Source organism: Muntiacus reevesi, chromosome 2, assembly GCF_963930625.1.
Source record: "Muntiacus reevesi chromosome 2, mMunRee1.1, whole genome shotgun sequence".
NCBI lineage: Eukaryota > Metazoa > Chordata > Mammalia > Artiodactyla > Cervidae > Muntiacus > Muntiacus reevesi.
In genome coordinates, this window is record NC_089250.1 from 87,922,425 (window position 1) to 87,941,143 (window position 18,719).

An 18,719-nucleotide genomic window follows, 5' to 3' on the forward strand; every position below is an offset into this window, starting at 1 on the left:
ATAGCATACACATCATACTTTAGTTGAGGGGAGGAATTCTGATTTTGTAAATTTGTCATTCATCAAGCACCTGCTCCGTACTAGGTGCTCTGCTGGATGTTGATGATTCAAAAATGGATAAGAACATAATCCTTGCTCTTGGCAAGGTGGTTGTTCTCACAAGAAGTGTCTTCCTTCAGTGCCCATGGCGAGAACGTCTGAAAGTTTCTCTTAACCCTTTTTTTGTGAACATTTTGACCTAACCATCTTTATGTGAAAAATTGATAAATGATTCGCTAGTATTTTTAGTTTTAAATACTATGGATTAATATTGGTAGAGGACCTTTCTACCAGGAAGGGAGAGTACATTATTTCCTGAGTCTCCTAGGAATTTCTCCATCCCTTTGAGGAGATGTGAAGAATATATTTTTAATCCCCACTGAATTGATGAAAAAAAAAAGTCAGTGGGATGGTTTTGGGGAAATGAGCTAAACATTTTAAAAAATTGAATTAGACTTTGTATCAAATGAAAATCCAGATGGATTAAAGATTTAAATTGTTTTAAAGAAAGAAGAAGAAAGAAAAGAACCAGAATAGCACTGCAAAAAATATAGGTCAAGTTATATAATCTTAGGGAAAGAGAAAAAGAATTTTTCAAACATGATTCCAAACTCAAAAATCACCAAAGAAACAACTAAAAAATTGTATTCCTTGAAATACATGAGCTTTATTATTGTGATTCCTGAATGTTCCCACCTTGTATTTCTCTAAGATGTTTACCATGATATTGAACCTGATAATAGTTACTAAGCAATTCAAAACCATTTATAGACACTGTCACATGCCAAGGGCCATGTGAATGGTGATGAAGCACTTGGGAGCAAGGCCAGCATGGTCTCAGCCCAGGACAAAAGAAAGGGGGCCAGGAGTAGATCCCAAACTTCCATAAGGCAGGCAGTGCCTCACCATGGGAGCCCCAGCTTCTCAAACTTTGTTCTGTTAGGTGTCTGCTTTTGCTATTTACATCAATAACCAGTGATGTTGCCTGAATCTGCTGAGTGGCTCCATGAACAGAGTACAGTGCTAAATGTCAAATATGAGGAGGAAAGACAGCCCTGGACCCCTGGCTGTACTAAAGAGATGAACATTCATCACACAGATTAATATATTTGCAAGGTGTTTAAAGTCCAGTGAAGGAAAAGTATAGGGGGCTACGAGGGAGTTATAAAGGGATCTTAATTTAGATTTGAGGGAAAAAGAAAGGCTTCTTTGAGAAAGTACAACTAATTAAAGTCTGAAAGATAACAAAGGGGTTAGACCTCAAAATGGGGGAGAAGAAGCCACAGGCTCACTGTGAATTTGCGAATTTGGGAATGGGAAGGTCGTGAGAACACTGGCTTTGTCTTAAACAGAATTTTAGGCTCTAAGTGGTGGGGTGGTGTGATTTGCTTTCCATTTAAGAATGATGACTCAATTCCTGCTACTGATTTGGGTAGTTAAAACTGTTTTTTAAGAGAATAAACCTTTACATGTATACATTTTAGTAGTAAGGACTTGGCCCAGCAAGAAAGATGAGAGTGAGAAATGCTCATAGGAAAAGCAGTTGCTTACAATAAGTGGGCGCAACCAGTTGGGATGCAGTGAATCAATTTTGCAGGGTCTCTCTGCCTTACATGCCTTGGTGTGACCAGGCAAGTTGAACCCGAGGTGTACCCCTATTGAAATGTTTATAAATATGTTGCTACAAAGCAGGAAGCCTCGTGTTCTTGAAGCTTGTCAGTCATAATTCAAGATTTGAATCGGAACAAATTGTCTTCCTTTTATCTTTTATCCTAAAGATGATAAAAACATCCTGGGGATTTTTTTTATTAACTTTTAATTATTGAGAGGCTCTAGTTTTTAGTAACATCTAAATAAAACACAACCTGAAAAGCATTCAGTCATGATAAATCACATGTAAATTTGTAAGTGGTAGAGTTAGTTTGCATTCTTTTTCTCAAGGGCCTACTATTTCAGGGAAAAGAGAAATAATAATGTTAAAGAAATATTTTTTTATAGTCTCTTTGTGTATTCAGAACTTTACAGAAAGACAGTTATAAAATATCATTGCAAAGATTTTCTTTTTAACTTGACTTTGTGTGAATACTGAGACAATCTGGGGACTTAAACGTATTTATCATGTTACTGCCTTTGTAAGCTTTTTGTCTTACTAGTTTTTCATGGCCACCCTCATAATGAAGGATTAACTTTAGTCTTTTAGAATTCAGAATTCTGGATCACACTTGTGTTTTAACTTTCTCCTACATTATTATTCATCCTTATATTTGCTTCCCTTCTACTTCCAAGTAGAAATGTCCAGTACATTTATCTGTTAAACATTTTCTACAATCTAGAGATTGTAGCATTTAATTGGAATAATTGACTGAACTTGGTAGAAGGATTCTAGAGATATATAAGAATGAGCATGAAATTGATTTACCTTCAATTCAGTTTCAATGTGCAGTAGTAGCAGAACTTGAAGTCAAGAGTATGGTGTTGGTGACCTCTGGGATTCACTATCTACTGTGTCCCTCCTAGATATTGATTTGAACTCCCTTTCCACATCCTTTTCCATTCCCACTTTGACTAGATGTTATACTGAATACAAACTATGGAACCCCTGCCTTGGGGTGAATCATCATCTAAAATGTTTTCCTCTTTACATGAAGTATGTATACCCATGCTTGCTGGTGTATGCAGACAGTGTAAAATGTATTCACAGTCCCTGCAACTAGAGATTCAGAATTAATCAGTGGGAGGCATGTGGAACTTCTGTATCACACTGAGATGTCAGCTGTTGTCACTTTCAATTCCCTGGCAGCACCTCAGGTAGTAAGCTAGAGCTGAATTATGCAGTGCAACCAGTCTTTCTTTTTTTTTTTTTTACTCTAGGAGTGCTATTGAATAGTAAAGATTTTTGCAACTTATGAATGAATTGATTTCTAGTCCTCTTGAAGTTCTTTTTATCCTTCAGAAGTCCAGCAAACAATTCTTTTGCAGCTATCATCTTGCTTCTAAGTAGAGACCCAGTTATTAAAGACCTGGGGCCTTAGCTGTTCATATATGTTATTTTGACCATATTGAATGCTAGTCCTACAAGCTTGCTGTTTTAAAGGCAGACAGCAGACTAGTGCTTACAATCCAAGACTTTTACAGCCTAACTCTCTTAGCTACATGCCTTATAATCTTGTCTTTGATGTAGTTTCACACATGTGCACAGAGGGTTAATATCTTACCGAATAAGTACTTCTGCTCTCAAATATTTGGAAAGACATGGATGATAAATTTGGAGCTTATTAGTGATTTCTATATTATTTGATATTCATTGCTTTGTGTGTTTCTGGAATGGATAAACTGAAATTCTATGGCAAACCCATATTTGTTATCATTATCTGCAGTAAATCTTTGTGCACTGCAATGGGATTGTCTGCCTACACTCAGTCAGCTTTATCTCCACTTACTGGAATATGTCATCTACTGAAATTAAATGTGACAAGCACTTGATAATCCAGATCATACCCCCCATCCACATGGCACCCAGGTCACTCTTGGACGATGAGCCACTGAAACATTTCTTTTAATTCAGATATTTTTCTAACTGCACTGCAGGAAGAGGTTGGCTTATATTTCTCTTAATTTACATGTTTTTGCAGGATTCTAGCTAAGGTTGTCATGTTTCTCTGAATTGGTGACAAATGTTGATAAAACTCTATAAATGTATTTTTATAAGCAAGCTGAATTGCATTTGATGTGATGGCCTCAGTCTGACATTGTTGATGTCTTATAAATTGAGAAATCAGAAAAAATAATTTTGTATAGAAGGAAACCTAGCTCTAACTGATTATACTTTATGAGAGATTAAAATAGGAAATGTTGTTTAATATGTTATTGTTAGACAGCTTTTTGTTTTTGGAATTGAAAAAGCAATTACAAGAGGCTGCTTATTTTAAAAATCCCTCTTTTCATTTTAATTATTCAGAGTTGCCCCCGACCACCAAAATAAGAAGATAAATGAACATTTATTGAACCTTAACTCTAGGTCAGGCATTATGCTAGGTACTTGAAATACTGATTAAGACATAGCACATACTCTTGACAAACTCACAGTCTAATGGGAAGATTAGTATATTTAAATGAATATTTATGCTGGTATGACAGGTGCTATAATTGTAGAATTCACAGTGTACAGTAATGGCTCAAAGAAAGAACACATCTTGCTTCAAAACTAAAGGTGTTATACAGAATGCAGGCAGAAAGTGGGGTGCATGGTTTATAAAGAATTTTAAAACAGTAACAAATCCAATTAAAAGTTGGACTCTGTTTTGCTGTCATTATGCTGACAGTTCTGAACAGTGTTAGTGATAAAGCCTCTTCCTACTGGGATGGACTTCAAATGCCCTGCCCTGGGCCACCACTGGTGGTGACTGTATTGGGAGTGGTGAGGGGTTGGGGAGGGGGCCAAGAAAAGCTCCAGAAGGCAAGGTGACATATTTTGTAAAAAGATGAGGAATTTGTTAAGTAGGAAATTTAGAAGGATAGTCCAAGCAGGCACCAGGCACATATATGAAGACATCTAGAACAGCACGCTTGACTATAGTGCAGGGGGAAATAGCAGTCATTTTCAGTAGATGGTGATGACCCATTAGATATCCAAATGGGAAAAATGTCAGTCTCAACCACCATCTTGTAAGATAGTGTATTATACACAATAACCAGTTCTAAATACCATGCAGATCTAAATGTAAAATTTAAAACAATTATAGTTTTAGAGGAAAGTAGAAGGTGGTCATGGCCTTTGTCTTTTGAACAGAACACAGAAATCTTTAAAAGGAAAAATAGATGAGAACTTGGAGCATATTAAAACTATTTCTCTTTTACAGGAGATACTATTAGGAGAGTTAAAAAGCATCCCACAAAATGGGAAAAGATTTTTCCCATTGCATATATGTGAATAAAACCTGATGCTTAGGATGTATGCAGAACTCTTAAAATTATGAAGGAAAGACATATAATCCAGTAGGAAAAAGAACCAGGCAATAGCCATGAAGAACCGCTTCAGCAGAGTGTATATCCAGATGGCCAGTGAGCACATGAAGAGGCACTCCGCTGCGTTAATCATTAGGAAAATGCGTAATAAAACCATAACATGATAGCACTATACACCCACCCGTGCAGCTAGAATGAAGGAGAGGAAAATGTTCTGGCAAGGATGTGGAGCAAGTGGAAGGAAAGCTTTGTATTGTTTGTGGGTGTATAAATTGTCTCAGTGCCATTGGAAAGTTGGCAACACCTCCTGGAGCTTTCTATGTGCACACTTAATAACCTAGTGATTCCCTTCCTAGATACATACTCCACAGAAACGGCCCGTGTTTATCAAAAGATATGTAAAAAATGTTCATAGCAGCACTCTTCACAGTAGATACTGGAAACTAACCATATGCTCATGAACAGTACCTTGGGAAAAAAGCTGTATGTTCAATAAGTAGATGACTCTATGGCAGTGAGAATGAACAAATGACAACCGCACTCGAAAATGTGGAGGAATCTCACAACACTGCTGAGCAAAAGACACATAAGAATAGTAGGCAAAATAAACTGCTGTTCAGGGGTTAGGCAGTGGTTACCTTGTGGGGTGGTGGCTGTAAGCAGGCATGAGGTGCTTTGAGGCTGTTTTTCAAGCGAAGTACTAGAGACACAGCTCTGTGTGTGTTTTATGCATGTTTTTGTGTATAAAAGAGATAAATGAAAGGTTTTAAAAAAAAAAATCCAGCATTGATAATCCAGGGAGTCAGTTCGATATAGGATGTAAGTGGAAAATTGATAGAAGGTGATTCCATAGAATTATATAGCAGCATATTATGAAAAGCCTATATGCTATATTAGGGTACTTGGGGTGTATGAATAGACACAGTGGAAAATAATGAAGACTATGAAATATACAGTGGCTAAATGTACATTTTCAAGAGTTCTTTGATGACAACAGGACAGAAAAACAGATGGTGTGTAAAGAAACTGGAGCCCAGGAGATCATCCATTCATTTACTCAACACATATTCATTGAAGGATTACAGTGTCAACAGGGGGAATATGGTAGTGAACAAGACAAAGTCCTTGCCTTGTGGAGCTTACCCTGTTGTGGAGAAAGCAGAAAACAAATAACACACAAATAAAGACACAAAGTATCAAATCGAGACATTTTATAAAGAAAAGTTCATTAGACTAAAGAAATTGTGACACAAGAAGGCTGTTTTGGATATGGTAGTAAGAAAGGGACCTACTAAGGATGTACTACTTGAGCAGACTCCAAAAGGATGAGTGAGTGAGTTATAAAAATATCTGAAGAGGAAAGTCCTAGGCAGAATGGACAGCAGATGCAAACTTCTGAAAGAGAGCAAACTTGGTGTATGTAATATTAAGGAGGATCACCGAGGATGAGAATGCATAATGGAGAAGCTGGTTGGAAATAAGATTAAAAAGGTAACAAAGTGCCAAATTACAAGGGTCTTCTAAAACATGGTAAGGACATTGGATTTTCTGTTAGTCAAGAGATAGGAGGAGGCTAAATATCATGGCAGATACCTCCAAATCTTGATGGGTTAGCAAAATAAAAGCATATGTTTTGTTCATGCAAAGTCCAATGGGATGTGATCCAAAGGTTTTTTCTAGTCATTGTCCCTAGCATAGTGGAGGGTCATGGTCACTTGGGGTATAAGATTTCTTCAGTATTTGGAAGCCTCACCTTATGGTTTCGGGGTTACTCTAGAATGTTAACATTCTTGTGCCGGCAGATAGAAGGAAGAAGATGCATGGAGAATCATGCAGCCGGTACCTAGCCAGTTGACTAGGAAATGACACACTTCTGCTCTCATTTTTTTGGCAAGAATGAGTCACATGATCTTCCCATATGCAAGGAATAACCAGGAAATGGGATCCCCAGTTGGGCAGCCACTTAACCAGCATCAGTTCCATGAAAAAGGGGAGTGTGAATCTTTGGGGATCAACTAAATAAAATTTGACACAGGATTTTTATCATAATTAGCATGAAAAGCCATGGGAAACAGATGAATAGGGTATTAACAATGTCTTAAAAATTCCTCTGGCTGCTGGTTGGATTATAAATTGTGGGTCTGGGGACATTAAAACAAGCAAGGGGTCCAGTTTTAAGGAAGTATCATCAATCTAGGTGAGAAATGATGATGACTTGGTGTGATGGTAGCACAAGAGGAGAAATATGGTTAAATTTGGGATAGATTTTGAAGATAGAGCCAGTAAGATTTGCTTATAGTTTGGAGGTGTAAGATCCAACCTAGAAGAGACTAAGGAAAGGATTTTGGCCTGAGAAACTAGGTGATGGGGGAGTACCATTTAATGAACTATTGTCCAAATGGCATCTTGCTTCTCAAGTGTCATCTTCTTAATTTTGTCTCTCATGCCACTCTATTTTACATTGTTGTCCATGTGAACCACCCAGAACTCTTGATCCTCTTCACTCTATTCTTTCATTCATTACCCATCCTTTATTATATACTGTGCAGTTTACATATTCATTATGTTTTGTTGATTGTCCATACTAGTATGTAAGATCCATCAGGGCAGACATTTTGTAATGTTTTGGATTCTCATTATGCCGTAAGAAAATATCTGGCGTAGAGTTGTCTGTCTCACTTGTGGAATGAATGAATGGTGGACATGGGAAGAGTAGGTTTAGGTGAGAGCATGAAATGAAGACCTTTGCTGAGATGCTTATTAGAAATTCCAAATATGTTTAAAAGACAGTTGGATATACTGGTTTGAAGCCCAGAAAAGAGGTCCATGCATGGAGATATATTTTTAGTAGTCAACAACATATTGACAGTAAATGTTTAAGGCCATGAAACTGGATAAGATCATGTAGGGAATTACTAGAAGTATGGGGTAATAAACTGGATCAGATACTGCTGGGAGGTTGAGTAAGATGAGGACTGAGGCTGACCATTGAATAGCAATGTGAGGTCCTTAGAACGGCAATTTCATGAATTGCTTGGAATGAGACTCTGGAGTGAACTGGAGTGAACTCAGAAGACAAAAGGAGTTAAGTTATGGAGAAAGTGAGTGTAGTCAATTTTTTTTTTTTTTTTTGGAAATTATTACAAAGGGGTGCAAAGAAATGGAGCAGTATCTGGAAAATATCCAGCATCTGGAAGGAAAATTGTCAAGGGAGGGTATCTTTTTTTAGGACTAAAGATATTACAGTGCATTTATATTTTGATGAGCATGATTAAATACAGAGAGAATAAGTAGGAGAATGGGCCTGCATAGAGAAAGGTCCTTATATAGGTAAGGAATAATGGCATCCAGTGCACACAAATGACGGGGTGAGGAAAGAGAGAGTTCATTTTGATAAAAGACAGTTACAATTTTTTTAAGGCTAAGAGACAGCATATCTGAACAGTGAAACTAGAAGAGAGGAGATAGGTAAGAAGCACATAGACTCAACATAGTCTAGTCCTGTATAGAGAAAGAACTAGAACAGTGATTTTCAAACCCGAACACATATCAGAATCACTTGTAGGGTTTGTGAAACACGGATTGCTGGGCCCAGCCCATAGGTTTCTGACTCAGCCGGCCCAGGACTGCATCTGAGAATCTGCATTTCTAACAAGCTTCCTGGGGATGCTGATGCTAATGGTACCTGTTTCCGTACTGTGTGGGTGCGGAGACCAGCAGCGTCGGCATCCCCTGGAAGTTAGAAATGCAGGGTGTCTGGCTCCACTCTGGACCTATTGGGTCAGATTCTGCCTTTTAACAAGTAGTTTATTTGCATATCCAAGTTTGAGAATCGCCATTCTAGGACAGTATTTTTCAGCCTTGTCCTCAAGTGATTCCAACATGCAATCATGATTGAGAACAAGCAAGTCAGGGTGACCCCACAGTAGACTGCCTGCATGACTAAGCAAATGCACGTCTCATTAAATAAGATAAAGAGTTCATGAGGAGGAGCGGGGGTGTGGAGGTTGACTGAGTTCATGTTGTATTTGAAGAATTTTTTCAGGACATCAGAGGAAGCTACTCAGTTGAGTGTCTAGATCTAGGAAACACCAGAAGAGAGATGAAAGACTGAGTTACAGATCTGAGTGTCATCAGCATGGAAGTAATAATTAACATTAGGGTTGTTGAGGTGATCAGCCCAAGAAAATGAGAAAAATGACAAAGAAGTCCAAGGAAGGCAATTGACCCAGGGGAGAAGAAGAGGCACCTGCAAAGAAAGTGGGAACAGTAGAAAGGTTTGAGCACCGGCAGGAGTTGGGCTTCCCAGGTGACTCCGTGTAAAGAATCCGCCTGCCAATGCAGGAGCTGTGGATTCGATCCCTGGATGGGGAAGAGACCCTAGAGAAGGAAATGGCAACCAGCTCCAGTATTGTTTCCTGGAAAATCCCATGGACAGAGGAGCCTGGAAGACCTTAGTCTGTGGAGTTGCCAAAGAGTCGGACATGACTTAGTGACTAAACAGCAACAACAGGAATTGGCAAGGCAGGGAAACTAAGGTGAGGGTTGTAGAAAGAAGGAAAAATCAATGATATTTTATGTCTCAGAAAATTTTAATTCCAGTAACTGAGAAGCATCAGTTATCCATCTTTTGGGAGCTCACAAGTGGCCTTGCCATTGGCAGTTCGGGGCAGAGGTAGCTGCAAACCCCTAGTGCGAAAGTTTCACTAGGAAACAGGAGACAAGGAACTGGGATTGTCAGACATTGCCAACCTTTCCAAAAATCTTGACTGGGCCAAAAAGGACAGAGTGATGAGCACTAGAAGGAGATGCTGGTGAAGGCAAGTTTTCAACTTGGCCAAGACCAGAATATTGCCACTTGCCATTAAGAAAGAGCCATTGGTTAGTAAAGAGGGAACCGAGGTGTCAGAAATAATGGGGTCCATGGCATCCATGGGGTCACCCTTAGGAGGAGCAAGAGGTGGGTGTGAATACAGATTAATTTTTAGTTGAGGGGTTGGGATGTGGGGAAATTTTTGCCTAATAGCTTCAGTTTTCTCTAGGAAGTAGGGATAAAAGTCATTTACTTGGAAAGAGTTGGGGAGGGATCTTGGATATTTACCTTTCTATCTACATGTAAAATATATAATATACCTGTGTGTGTGTGTGTTAGTCACTGAGTTGTGTCTGACTCTTTGCGACCCCATGGACTGTATGTAGCCCACCAGGCTCCTCTGTCCATGGGATTCTCTAGGCAAGAATACTGGAGTGGGCAGCCATTTCCTTCTCCAGGAGCTCTTCCCCACCCAGGGATCAAACCCAGGTCTCCTGCATTGCAGGCAGATGTTTTACTGTCTTAGTGACTAGGGAGGCCAATTATATATCATAAACTTCATTCCTTATTAATTAACCCATTTCTAAACCCTGACCAGAAAACATTGCACATTGACCATTAAGAATACTCAAAGTTGAATTCTTTCCCAATATCCTTATTCTTGAACTATTTTTCCTTTAACACTTCCTCCCTGTTTCATTATTAAGTAAAATTTGTCTCTAATTTGATAATTTCTCACTGTATCTCTCTTCTGTTTGTTAAGCTGATCACTGGGGTGTTTATTCTTGCTGGTTCCCATGTGATAAAGTGTTTACTGTGTCCATTCGCATGATGCCCATCTCATTCAAATAAATTATTTTCAAGCAAGATTTCTGAATGCCAAACCTCTTCTCATAATCTCAATCATGTGAGGATAGCCTCTGTGTTTTTGAGTTATAAACGTATATATTCTTATATAGAATTTAAACCACATAAAGCAGGAAGTAGAATGTGTGTGTGTGTGTGTGTGTGTGTGTGTGTGTGTGTGTGTTGCTTTCTGTGCCCATCACATGAAGTCCCAGTGAAGCCGGTTGGGAATGCTAATTTGTCTCTAATCCTGGATAGGAAACCTGGCAGGAACGGTGCATTTATGTCCCTGCTGTGTCACTCTGTACAGTGCGTGTCAGCTGTTTCTTTTTCATGAATTGATCCTTGTGTCATTCAAACAGTGTAAAGCCTACAAGGCTCTGTTGGTTTTTCATTATAAGCTATTGGGGTGTAAGTTTTTTAACTTATAAATTGTTGAAGGAGGCTATGATTCCAGAGGTTTGATGGGGTCCCCTTCCCTCTCGGCAGATTTAGGCTTTGAGTCCTGCCGTGTCTGGCCCATTTGCCCAGCTCTAATGGTGGGCTGGGGTCTGCCTCAGCCTCTCAGTTACTAGCAGACAGAGATCTGCAGGGAGTTGGGGGTGGTGAGATGGGCCCACCTGAGGATCTAAACCTGCTGTGCACTCCCCATGGAGAAGGAAAGCCGAGGAGGGCAGGGGTGCGGTGTTTTCCTATCCCCAATACTATGACCTAAGGACGTGTGTGCTCTGACCAGTTGGACCATCCATTTCTCCCCAGAGACAGAGGTGGAAAGAGATGGGTAAGAGCTACTGCATTTACCCCGTCATGGGCAGGAGAGCTGATTTCTTCACTGTGAGTAGTAGGAAGGATGAACAGAACATACAAAACTGAGGCTAAGAAAGATGAAGGCAACTGTCCATGACTACACACTAGTGGTTGGTAGAGTCTGAATGCAAACCCAGATTGGTATAACTTAAAACTTTAGCCCTTGTGAAAATGAACCTTACCTCCATGATACTTCCTTCATTGTGAAGACTCACAGAAATGTAATATGTTCATGGTGACAGGAGATTGGGGATCAGCTTTCTGGTACATATATAGATGACCAGGGATTTGATTGTGGATTTATAGATGAAAAAAGAGAGAGCCCAGAAATAAGCCCCAGACTCAGAAGCAATGCCAAGCTTAAGAGGAGACAGGTCCATGAGATTGTTCCCCAAGTCTCCATCCTTCACTTTCTCACCTCACTCACTCTGTGATGCTTCGATGTGATGTGACAACTGATTTCATTGGTTCCAGTAATAATTAATATGAAAAAATTAATTGACTTGAAAAATTACGAAACTGGCCTATACTGTATATTATTATTTATGAACAACGTAGAAACAAAGCAAAAAGCACCTGCTTAGAAAGAAAATTGGTCTATCATGTATCTAGAGTTCTGTAGCTTTTGAATGAAAGGAAGGGGAGTATCACTTATTATCACATGTACTTAAGAAAAATAATTTGATCAGTGGCTGTTCTCAGTGGTTTTGTGTTTCTTTCAGATGTTGCCCATTTAATGTGGTTTGAAAGACTCTATGTTTGGCTTCAGTGTTTTGAAAAATACATCTTGTACCCAGCAATCATTTTGAATGCCCTCACAATGGATGCGTTTTCAATAAGCAATTACCGGCGACTTGGTACCCAGTAAGTGGAGAAGTTTATTCACACCCTGATTTGCATCAACACATTTTCAAAATCTAGTGCATTTTCTCTGAACAGGCTGCAGCAAAAGCCAACTTCTGTCTACTAATGATGGGCCAAGTATCAGTAAGCTATGGTGGCCTTTTACTCAAACTTGCTGTGGCTAGATGGTTATTGTTGAAAGACTGGGGTGCAAACAGAGTTAGGTCTGCTTGAAGTGATCTTGGAAATAAACTGTCAATAGATTTGAAAGTCATCCTGTGGAACCTTAGTCAGAAGCCTTAATGAGATGATGGCAGCACAGTGTGATCCTGGGGTTCCTGGAGTTCTGACGATCATGCTTACAACTCTATGAATTGCCTCATGTCATTTCATTTATCAAAGTCTCTATCATTTTGTGCTTGAGGGAGGGGGAAATTAATCACTGTCACTGTTCTCTCTGCATTTATCAAGAGAAGCCTTGTAATTAAAAGAAAAAATGGACCACAAAGAGACTTCATGTCATCAAAATGCTCATGTTTTTGCAAAATGTTGTATTTTAAAATGAACTCTGAATTTGCAAATGAAAGTCTACGTGATAATTTGTGGTTGTGTTTTTCCTACAAAAGGTTGACAGTTCTGCCAATGAGTTAATAGAGGAGGAGGATGTAAAAGAGATTCCTTCTCAGATTTGCTTCTGAGTCATGACATGACCATATCAACCCATATGTGTAATGCCAAGCAGGCCTACTCTTCCTTTAGGGGTGTGATGAGAACAAATTAATCAGTATTTGTCAAAGATAAAGCAAACTCAGATAAAAGTCATGTGATTTCTTGGTTGGACCTTGAGTAGATTCATGGTCACTCAAAGCAGACGCTAAATGAAATGACCCTATAACCTTCCTGTCTTTATCAGACTCTGCTTTCCTTCTAGTCCAGACCTGGTTCAATCAGGCCAGGGCAAGAAGTCCATATGTGTGTGCTAAGTCACTTCAGTCATGTCCGACTTTGCAGTCCTATAGATTGCAGCCTGCTGCAATCTAATGGCTCCACTGTCCATGGGATTCTCCAGGCAAGAATACTGGAGTGGGTTGTCATACCCTCCTCCAGGGGATCTTCCTGACTCAGGGATCAAACCCATGTCTCTTATGTCTCCTGCCTTGGCAAGTGGGTTCTTTACCACTAGCGCCACCTGGGAAGCCCAAGAAGTCCATACCGTTTGGTAATTAATCTCCTAGACTTCAGATCCAGTGATGAAGATTTAGTCTTACTAGACAGAGAAGGCAGATGATGTGACTTGCAGACCTTACAGTTTGGGTGGGGCCCCATGCATGAGAGAACCCTACGTCTAGAACATCCAGTGCTTTTCTAGTGGCAGGTGTTTCCAGTGTGGTGCCATTTTGGCTGACCCCATGAGGATATTCTGGGACAAGGTAGATCCTCAGTTTCCCAAACAAGGATTCACAGTCAGAACCAAAACAGCCACCCAAGTACCAGTGCTGCCCTGCGATAATCAGCAAAAGCACTGAAAGTTCTCACTTCCCAACATCAGGACTAGGACCTTGAGGGTTAAGCTTGCCAGTTGAGGCCAAGCAGCTCTGGCTGTTGATGGAGGATGGATATAAAGGTTAGGAATTATGAAGAGCCGAATAAACAATTCATTGATAGTCCAGTTTGAAGTAGTATTAATCTCTTATCTCCTGTCATTTTTTTCAAGACACTAAAGAAGTGGCACCTTACCTATGTACCTGCAAATACTCTTAACTCCCAGACGATACCCACAGAATTCTTTTTCTCAGAGCCCAAAGTGATGACTCCTTTATATTCTTGAGGCATCCATCTGAAGACTCAAAAAATCTCTCTAAAGATCTCAAGCATCCCGCTAGACCAGCTGTTCTCAAACAGGACAGCAGGAGGCCATGTGTCAGTATCTCCTAGAGACCTAGAGACCTGGGTAAGCCCAGCCCACACCTGACCCTCATTGAGAACCACGGTACTAGATTGTGAACTCCTCAATGGCAGGCACTGTTTCTTATTCAACTTGTAATAACAGGAAATGGTAGGAGGATGGACGGATGGATGGACGATTGAGTGGGGGCTGGTAAATAATGAGTGGGTGCCTCATGGGGTCTTGTTAGGCATCTGCCAGTGTGGTTTAAAGGGATGCTTTGCCTCTGTCCCAGGCCATTGTTCACTGACTGCTACTGAAGCCTTTATAAAGTCTTCAGCTAAGCCTACAACCATCTGTGAACCATTGGCTGTAACCATTGCTATTGCAGTGTTAGAAAAGCCATAAGCATCACTCCTTAAGCTCTCTCTTAGTCTTCGCCAGTCATCATTAATAAATATAAAATGGGTGCTGTCCACTTTAGTCATAGTCATGGAAAACAAAGTTTAGAGTTAACCCTCATCTAGATTTTTGCCTGAATAACTGAGAAAACCCACTCATCTCCTTTGAAAACCAGAATATCCCTAGCCTTGGGACACCTTATCTTTGGGTCCCTTCTCCCCAAGAACTTTGGCTGTGTCATAGGGATTCTCATATCCTGGGCTGTCATCAAAGGCAGATGGGCCTCCAGTCCTGTTTTCATACTGTATGTTCATCATGGCCATTAGTTTCTCTGGAGAAGAAAGGGCTTATAGAGCAGTGCTCAGCCTCGCTGAAGGAATAGAGGTTACTAAACACCTTCCCACTCTCCCCAAATCTGCATGTAATCAGGGCTAGTTTTTCTCAGAAGCCGAATCTAAGTCCACACAGTGCTTTGGCCAGACCTCACTCAGAGACAGAGTAGAATCGATTACAACACTAGGTCTGAAAGCATATAAATTATTAGACTGAGGTCAAAGGCCAATGAAAATACTACCATTAGATCTTTTTGATGACAAAAATGGCAATTTTGTACTTGATAGATGCCAAGACTTAGGAGACATGCTTTTAATGCCCAGATCCTGAGGTATTATTAATGCTGATAAGGGTATAAGTGAGTCAGTTTCCTGTACAGCAGAAATTATCACCACGTTGTCAATCAACTATATGTTCATAAAATTTTTTTAAAAAGGAAACCTCTCTTTTAAGTGCAACTGTTCTCTGGAACGTATTTCCACTTCTTTTTCTTTTGAGTTCCCAAATAGGATGTTCAAACTAGTGGGAAATCTGGTTAGAATGTGCAAGACTTTCTTTCAACAGGACAGACCCCTCAAGGAGGTAGTGGTGTGCTCTTTCTGGCTGTTCTGAGCACTGACCAGTTACCTTCCCCTCTCAAGGTGGGTAGATTGTTGACCTTGCTGTCCGCTAGAATTGTGCACATAGCACCTGCCCCCAGAATAGTTAGACAGGAGAACTGAGGAGTTTGGTCCTCACAGCAGAGTCCTGCTATTTCTCTGCAGGTCTGCCTCTGTCCTGTTTCGTAACTCAGAAGGTCTAGGGCGTGGGAGTCTGTGTCATGTTGTTGATATAATTTTTAGTGGGGAAAAAAAAAGATCAGAAAGCTTATGTTTACAAAGACAACAAATATGGTGGAAAACATTGGCAATGAATATGTAAAGTAAAAACAGTCTTATTGAGACAGTGGGATTTTTCCTCATTTCAGAATTTAATATTAGCTACTGTTACTCAGATGTTAAAGAATCTGCCTACAATGCAGGAGGCCTGGGTTCGATCCCTGGATCAGGAAGATCCCCTGGAGAAAAGAATGGCAACCCACTCTGGTATTCTTGCCTGGAGAGTTCCATGGACAGAGGAGCCTGGCAGGCTATAGTCCATGGCGTCGCAAAGAGTTGGACAAGACTGATTAACACTTCGCACTGTTATGGCATTGATTCAGTGAGATTTTGTAATTTTTTAAAAGGCTTGCACTGAGCTGATGCTAACAAGGACAACCTGCTCTGCTTTCTCACTTGCCACCAAGCTTCCCGTGGAACTTGACAATGCAGTAGCTCCTTCAGATAAGCTCCCAGGAAGCTCTGTGCCCTTGGTTGCAAAGTTCTGAGCACAGTGGGGAAGCTGCCTCTAGTGGCAGAGTCTGTCTGTGTTGGCGAGTCCCTTGGGATCCAGTTTCAATCCTGCTGTCACCCTGTGAGATGAATGACTGAAACTCTGAGACTCAGTTTACTCCTCTGTAAAATGAAGATAATAACCCACCGTCTTGGGTTTTTGTAATGTGCGTAACTCACAGTAAGCACCCAAGACACGTGAGCTGTTGTAACTCACCCAGCAGCGTGTGGACCACCACTGATCATCTCCTTTCTTTCCTTCTCAACAGCTGGGACATTTTTCTGATGGTCATTGCAGGCATGAAGCTGCTGCGGACCTCTTTCTGTAACCCAGTCCACCAGTTTACTCACTTGGGCTTCACAGTGATCTTTTTCCATTTCGACTACAAAGATATTTCAGAGAGTTTCTTACTGGATTTCTTCATGGTGTCCATTTTATTCAGCAAGGCAAGTTAAGCTCTTTTCTTCATTTCAAAATAGAAAAGGTGCATTTCTCACCAAATGCTTTAAGAGGTCAAAACATTTTCTTTAAAAAAATTATAGCATTAAATTAAATTAAATTACATATGCATGTCACACTCCTGCTGCCATTTGAGGAGCATTACCAATGGAATGGACGTATGCCATGTTATTTACCAAAAATCACTAATTAGCATAAATTAGCCATTTGTGTTGCTTGAAATTTTATGATCTTTGTCTGTGTTAACAATCGCATTGTGGAACTTCATAGATCTCAAAGTGCTTGGAATTAAAAATTAGCAACCAGACTAATTTTCCTTTTTAAAAAAAACTTAGCATTTTGCCTCTGGAGGTAAAGTTTGAGACGTGGAACCAGGGAGCTGGGACTCTTGGAATACTTTCTTTCCCTTAGCTTGTCTCAGGTCAAGATTTCATCTGGTGTAAGTTCACCCATGGGCAGTGGGAAACCCTAATCACAGTTCAGGCAAATATATGGGAGTAGTACCTAACATTTAACAAAGGAAAGTAAGCTTCTTGGAATACTGGTCTGAGTGTATGTGCTCTGAGCCCTGTAACAAAGCTGGGGTGTAAACAGAAGTTAGGAAAATAATTTGGAAAACTCTTTCCTCACATGCTCCATTTAATATATCAGGCATGGTTTTCTGCCCTGATGATGTCCTATTCCCCCTTTTGGGTAATCATTTTTAAATTTGAAGGTTCTTTTCCTGAATTTCATTTTTAACCTCTATTTAATTAGTTCTATTGATTTCTCTATTTATTACCTGTCCTTTCCTTCACCTGGCTTCCTCTTGTTCTAAGTGACAAAAATTCAAATATTCCAATTATATCACTTTGGCAGCCCACTCTAGTTTCCACATTTTATTCCCAAGTTTCAGCTTTGGTCTTTAACCCACAAAGGTTTGTTTTCCATTTGTCTGGGGTCTGTTTAGTCTTGATAAATTTATTACATTTTTCTGATGATTCAAGTCACAGGCTTCCATAATCTGTTTTTCTTCATTATGTCTAAATGTCCATGATCTCACATAATAAATGTAAAATTGTCTCCTTTGATCTTGAAAGCATTGATGAAGTTGTAAATAATTTTACTACTCATAGCAGTAAGAGCTTATTATCAGATGCAAAATGGGTTGGAATAATTTGAATTCCTCACTCTGGCATTATTTATATCTTGACTTGGTAATATTTATATTCTTTCCTGAACCCTAGTTTCTTGGAAAATTATAAATAATGATGCCAGTCTCACCAGGTGAGAGGATTAATTAATGTTAAGTAGAAGAGAAGGTTTTGTTTGTTTGAGTTCTACCAGTTTATTGCTACCAGCCCATCTCCCTCCACCCTCTTCATGCATACTCGTGCTCAGGCGTGTAACCCGGTGGACTGCAAGGAGATTCAACCAGTCAATCCTAAAGGAAATCAGTCCTGAATATTCATTGAAAGGACTGATGCCAAAACTGAAACTCCAATACTTTGGCCACCTGATGGGCAGAGCTGACTCATTAAAAAAACCCCGATGCTGGGGAAGATTAAAGGCAGGAGGAGAAGGGGACAATAGAGGATGAGATGGTTGGATGGCATCACTGACTCAATGGACATGAGTTTGAGTAAGCTCCAGGAGTTGGTGATGGACAGGCTCCTCTGTCCGTGAACTTTTCCAGGCAAGAATACCGGAGTGGGTTGCCATTTCCTTCTCCAAGAAGAGAAAGGTTTAAGTAACATGTGCTGTCTAAATATGAGGTAGGGCTTTTAAAGCCATCATAAGTAGAAAAAGAAAAGTCACACCCTGCTTAGGACATGAAGGAGTGTGGCTGCTCTTCTGTACTGAACCGTTTGTTTCAGTAGCCTCCGGTATTAGTGCCAGGTGCCTAGTGAACAAGAGCTTAGCAGAGAAGGGTGAGCTCCTCCGGTAACAGTCTTCTTAAGTGATTCCACATCTGCT

The 18,719-nt window shown here is 40.1% G+C and overlaps 1 protein-coding gene across 1 annotated transcript in view; it reads left to right on the forward strand.

The window, feature by feature from the left end:
- The window catches only part of PCNX2 (pecanex 2), a 300,484-nt gene that overhangs the window by 150,044 nt on the left and 131,721 nt on the right, over positions 1-18,719 (forward strand). Inside the window, exons 20-21 of the mRNA XM_065919838.1 lie at positions 12,193-12,334; positions 16,573-16,750. Coding sequence (XP_065775910.1) covers positions 12,193-12,334; positions 16,573-16,750 — 320 coding nt within the window. The remainder of the gene's footprint in view (positions 1-12,192; positions 12,335-16,572; positions 16,751-18,719) is intronic.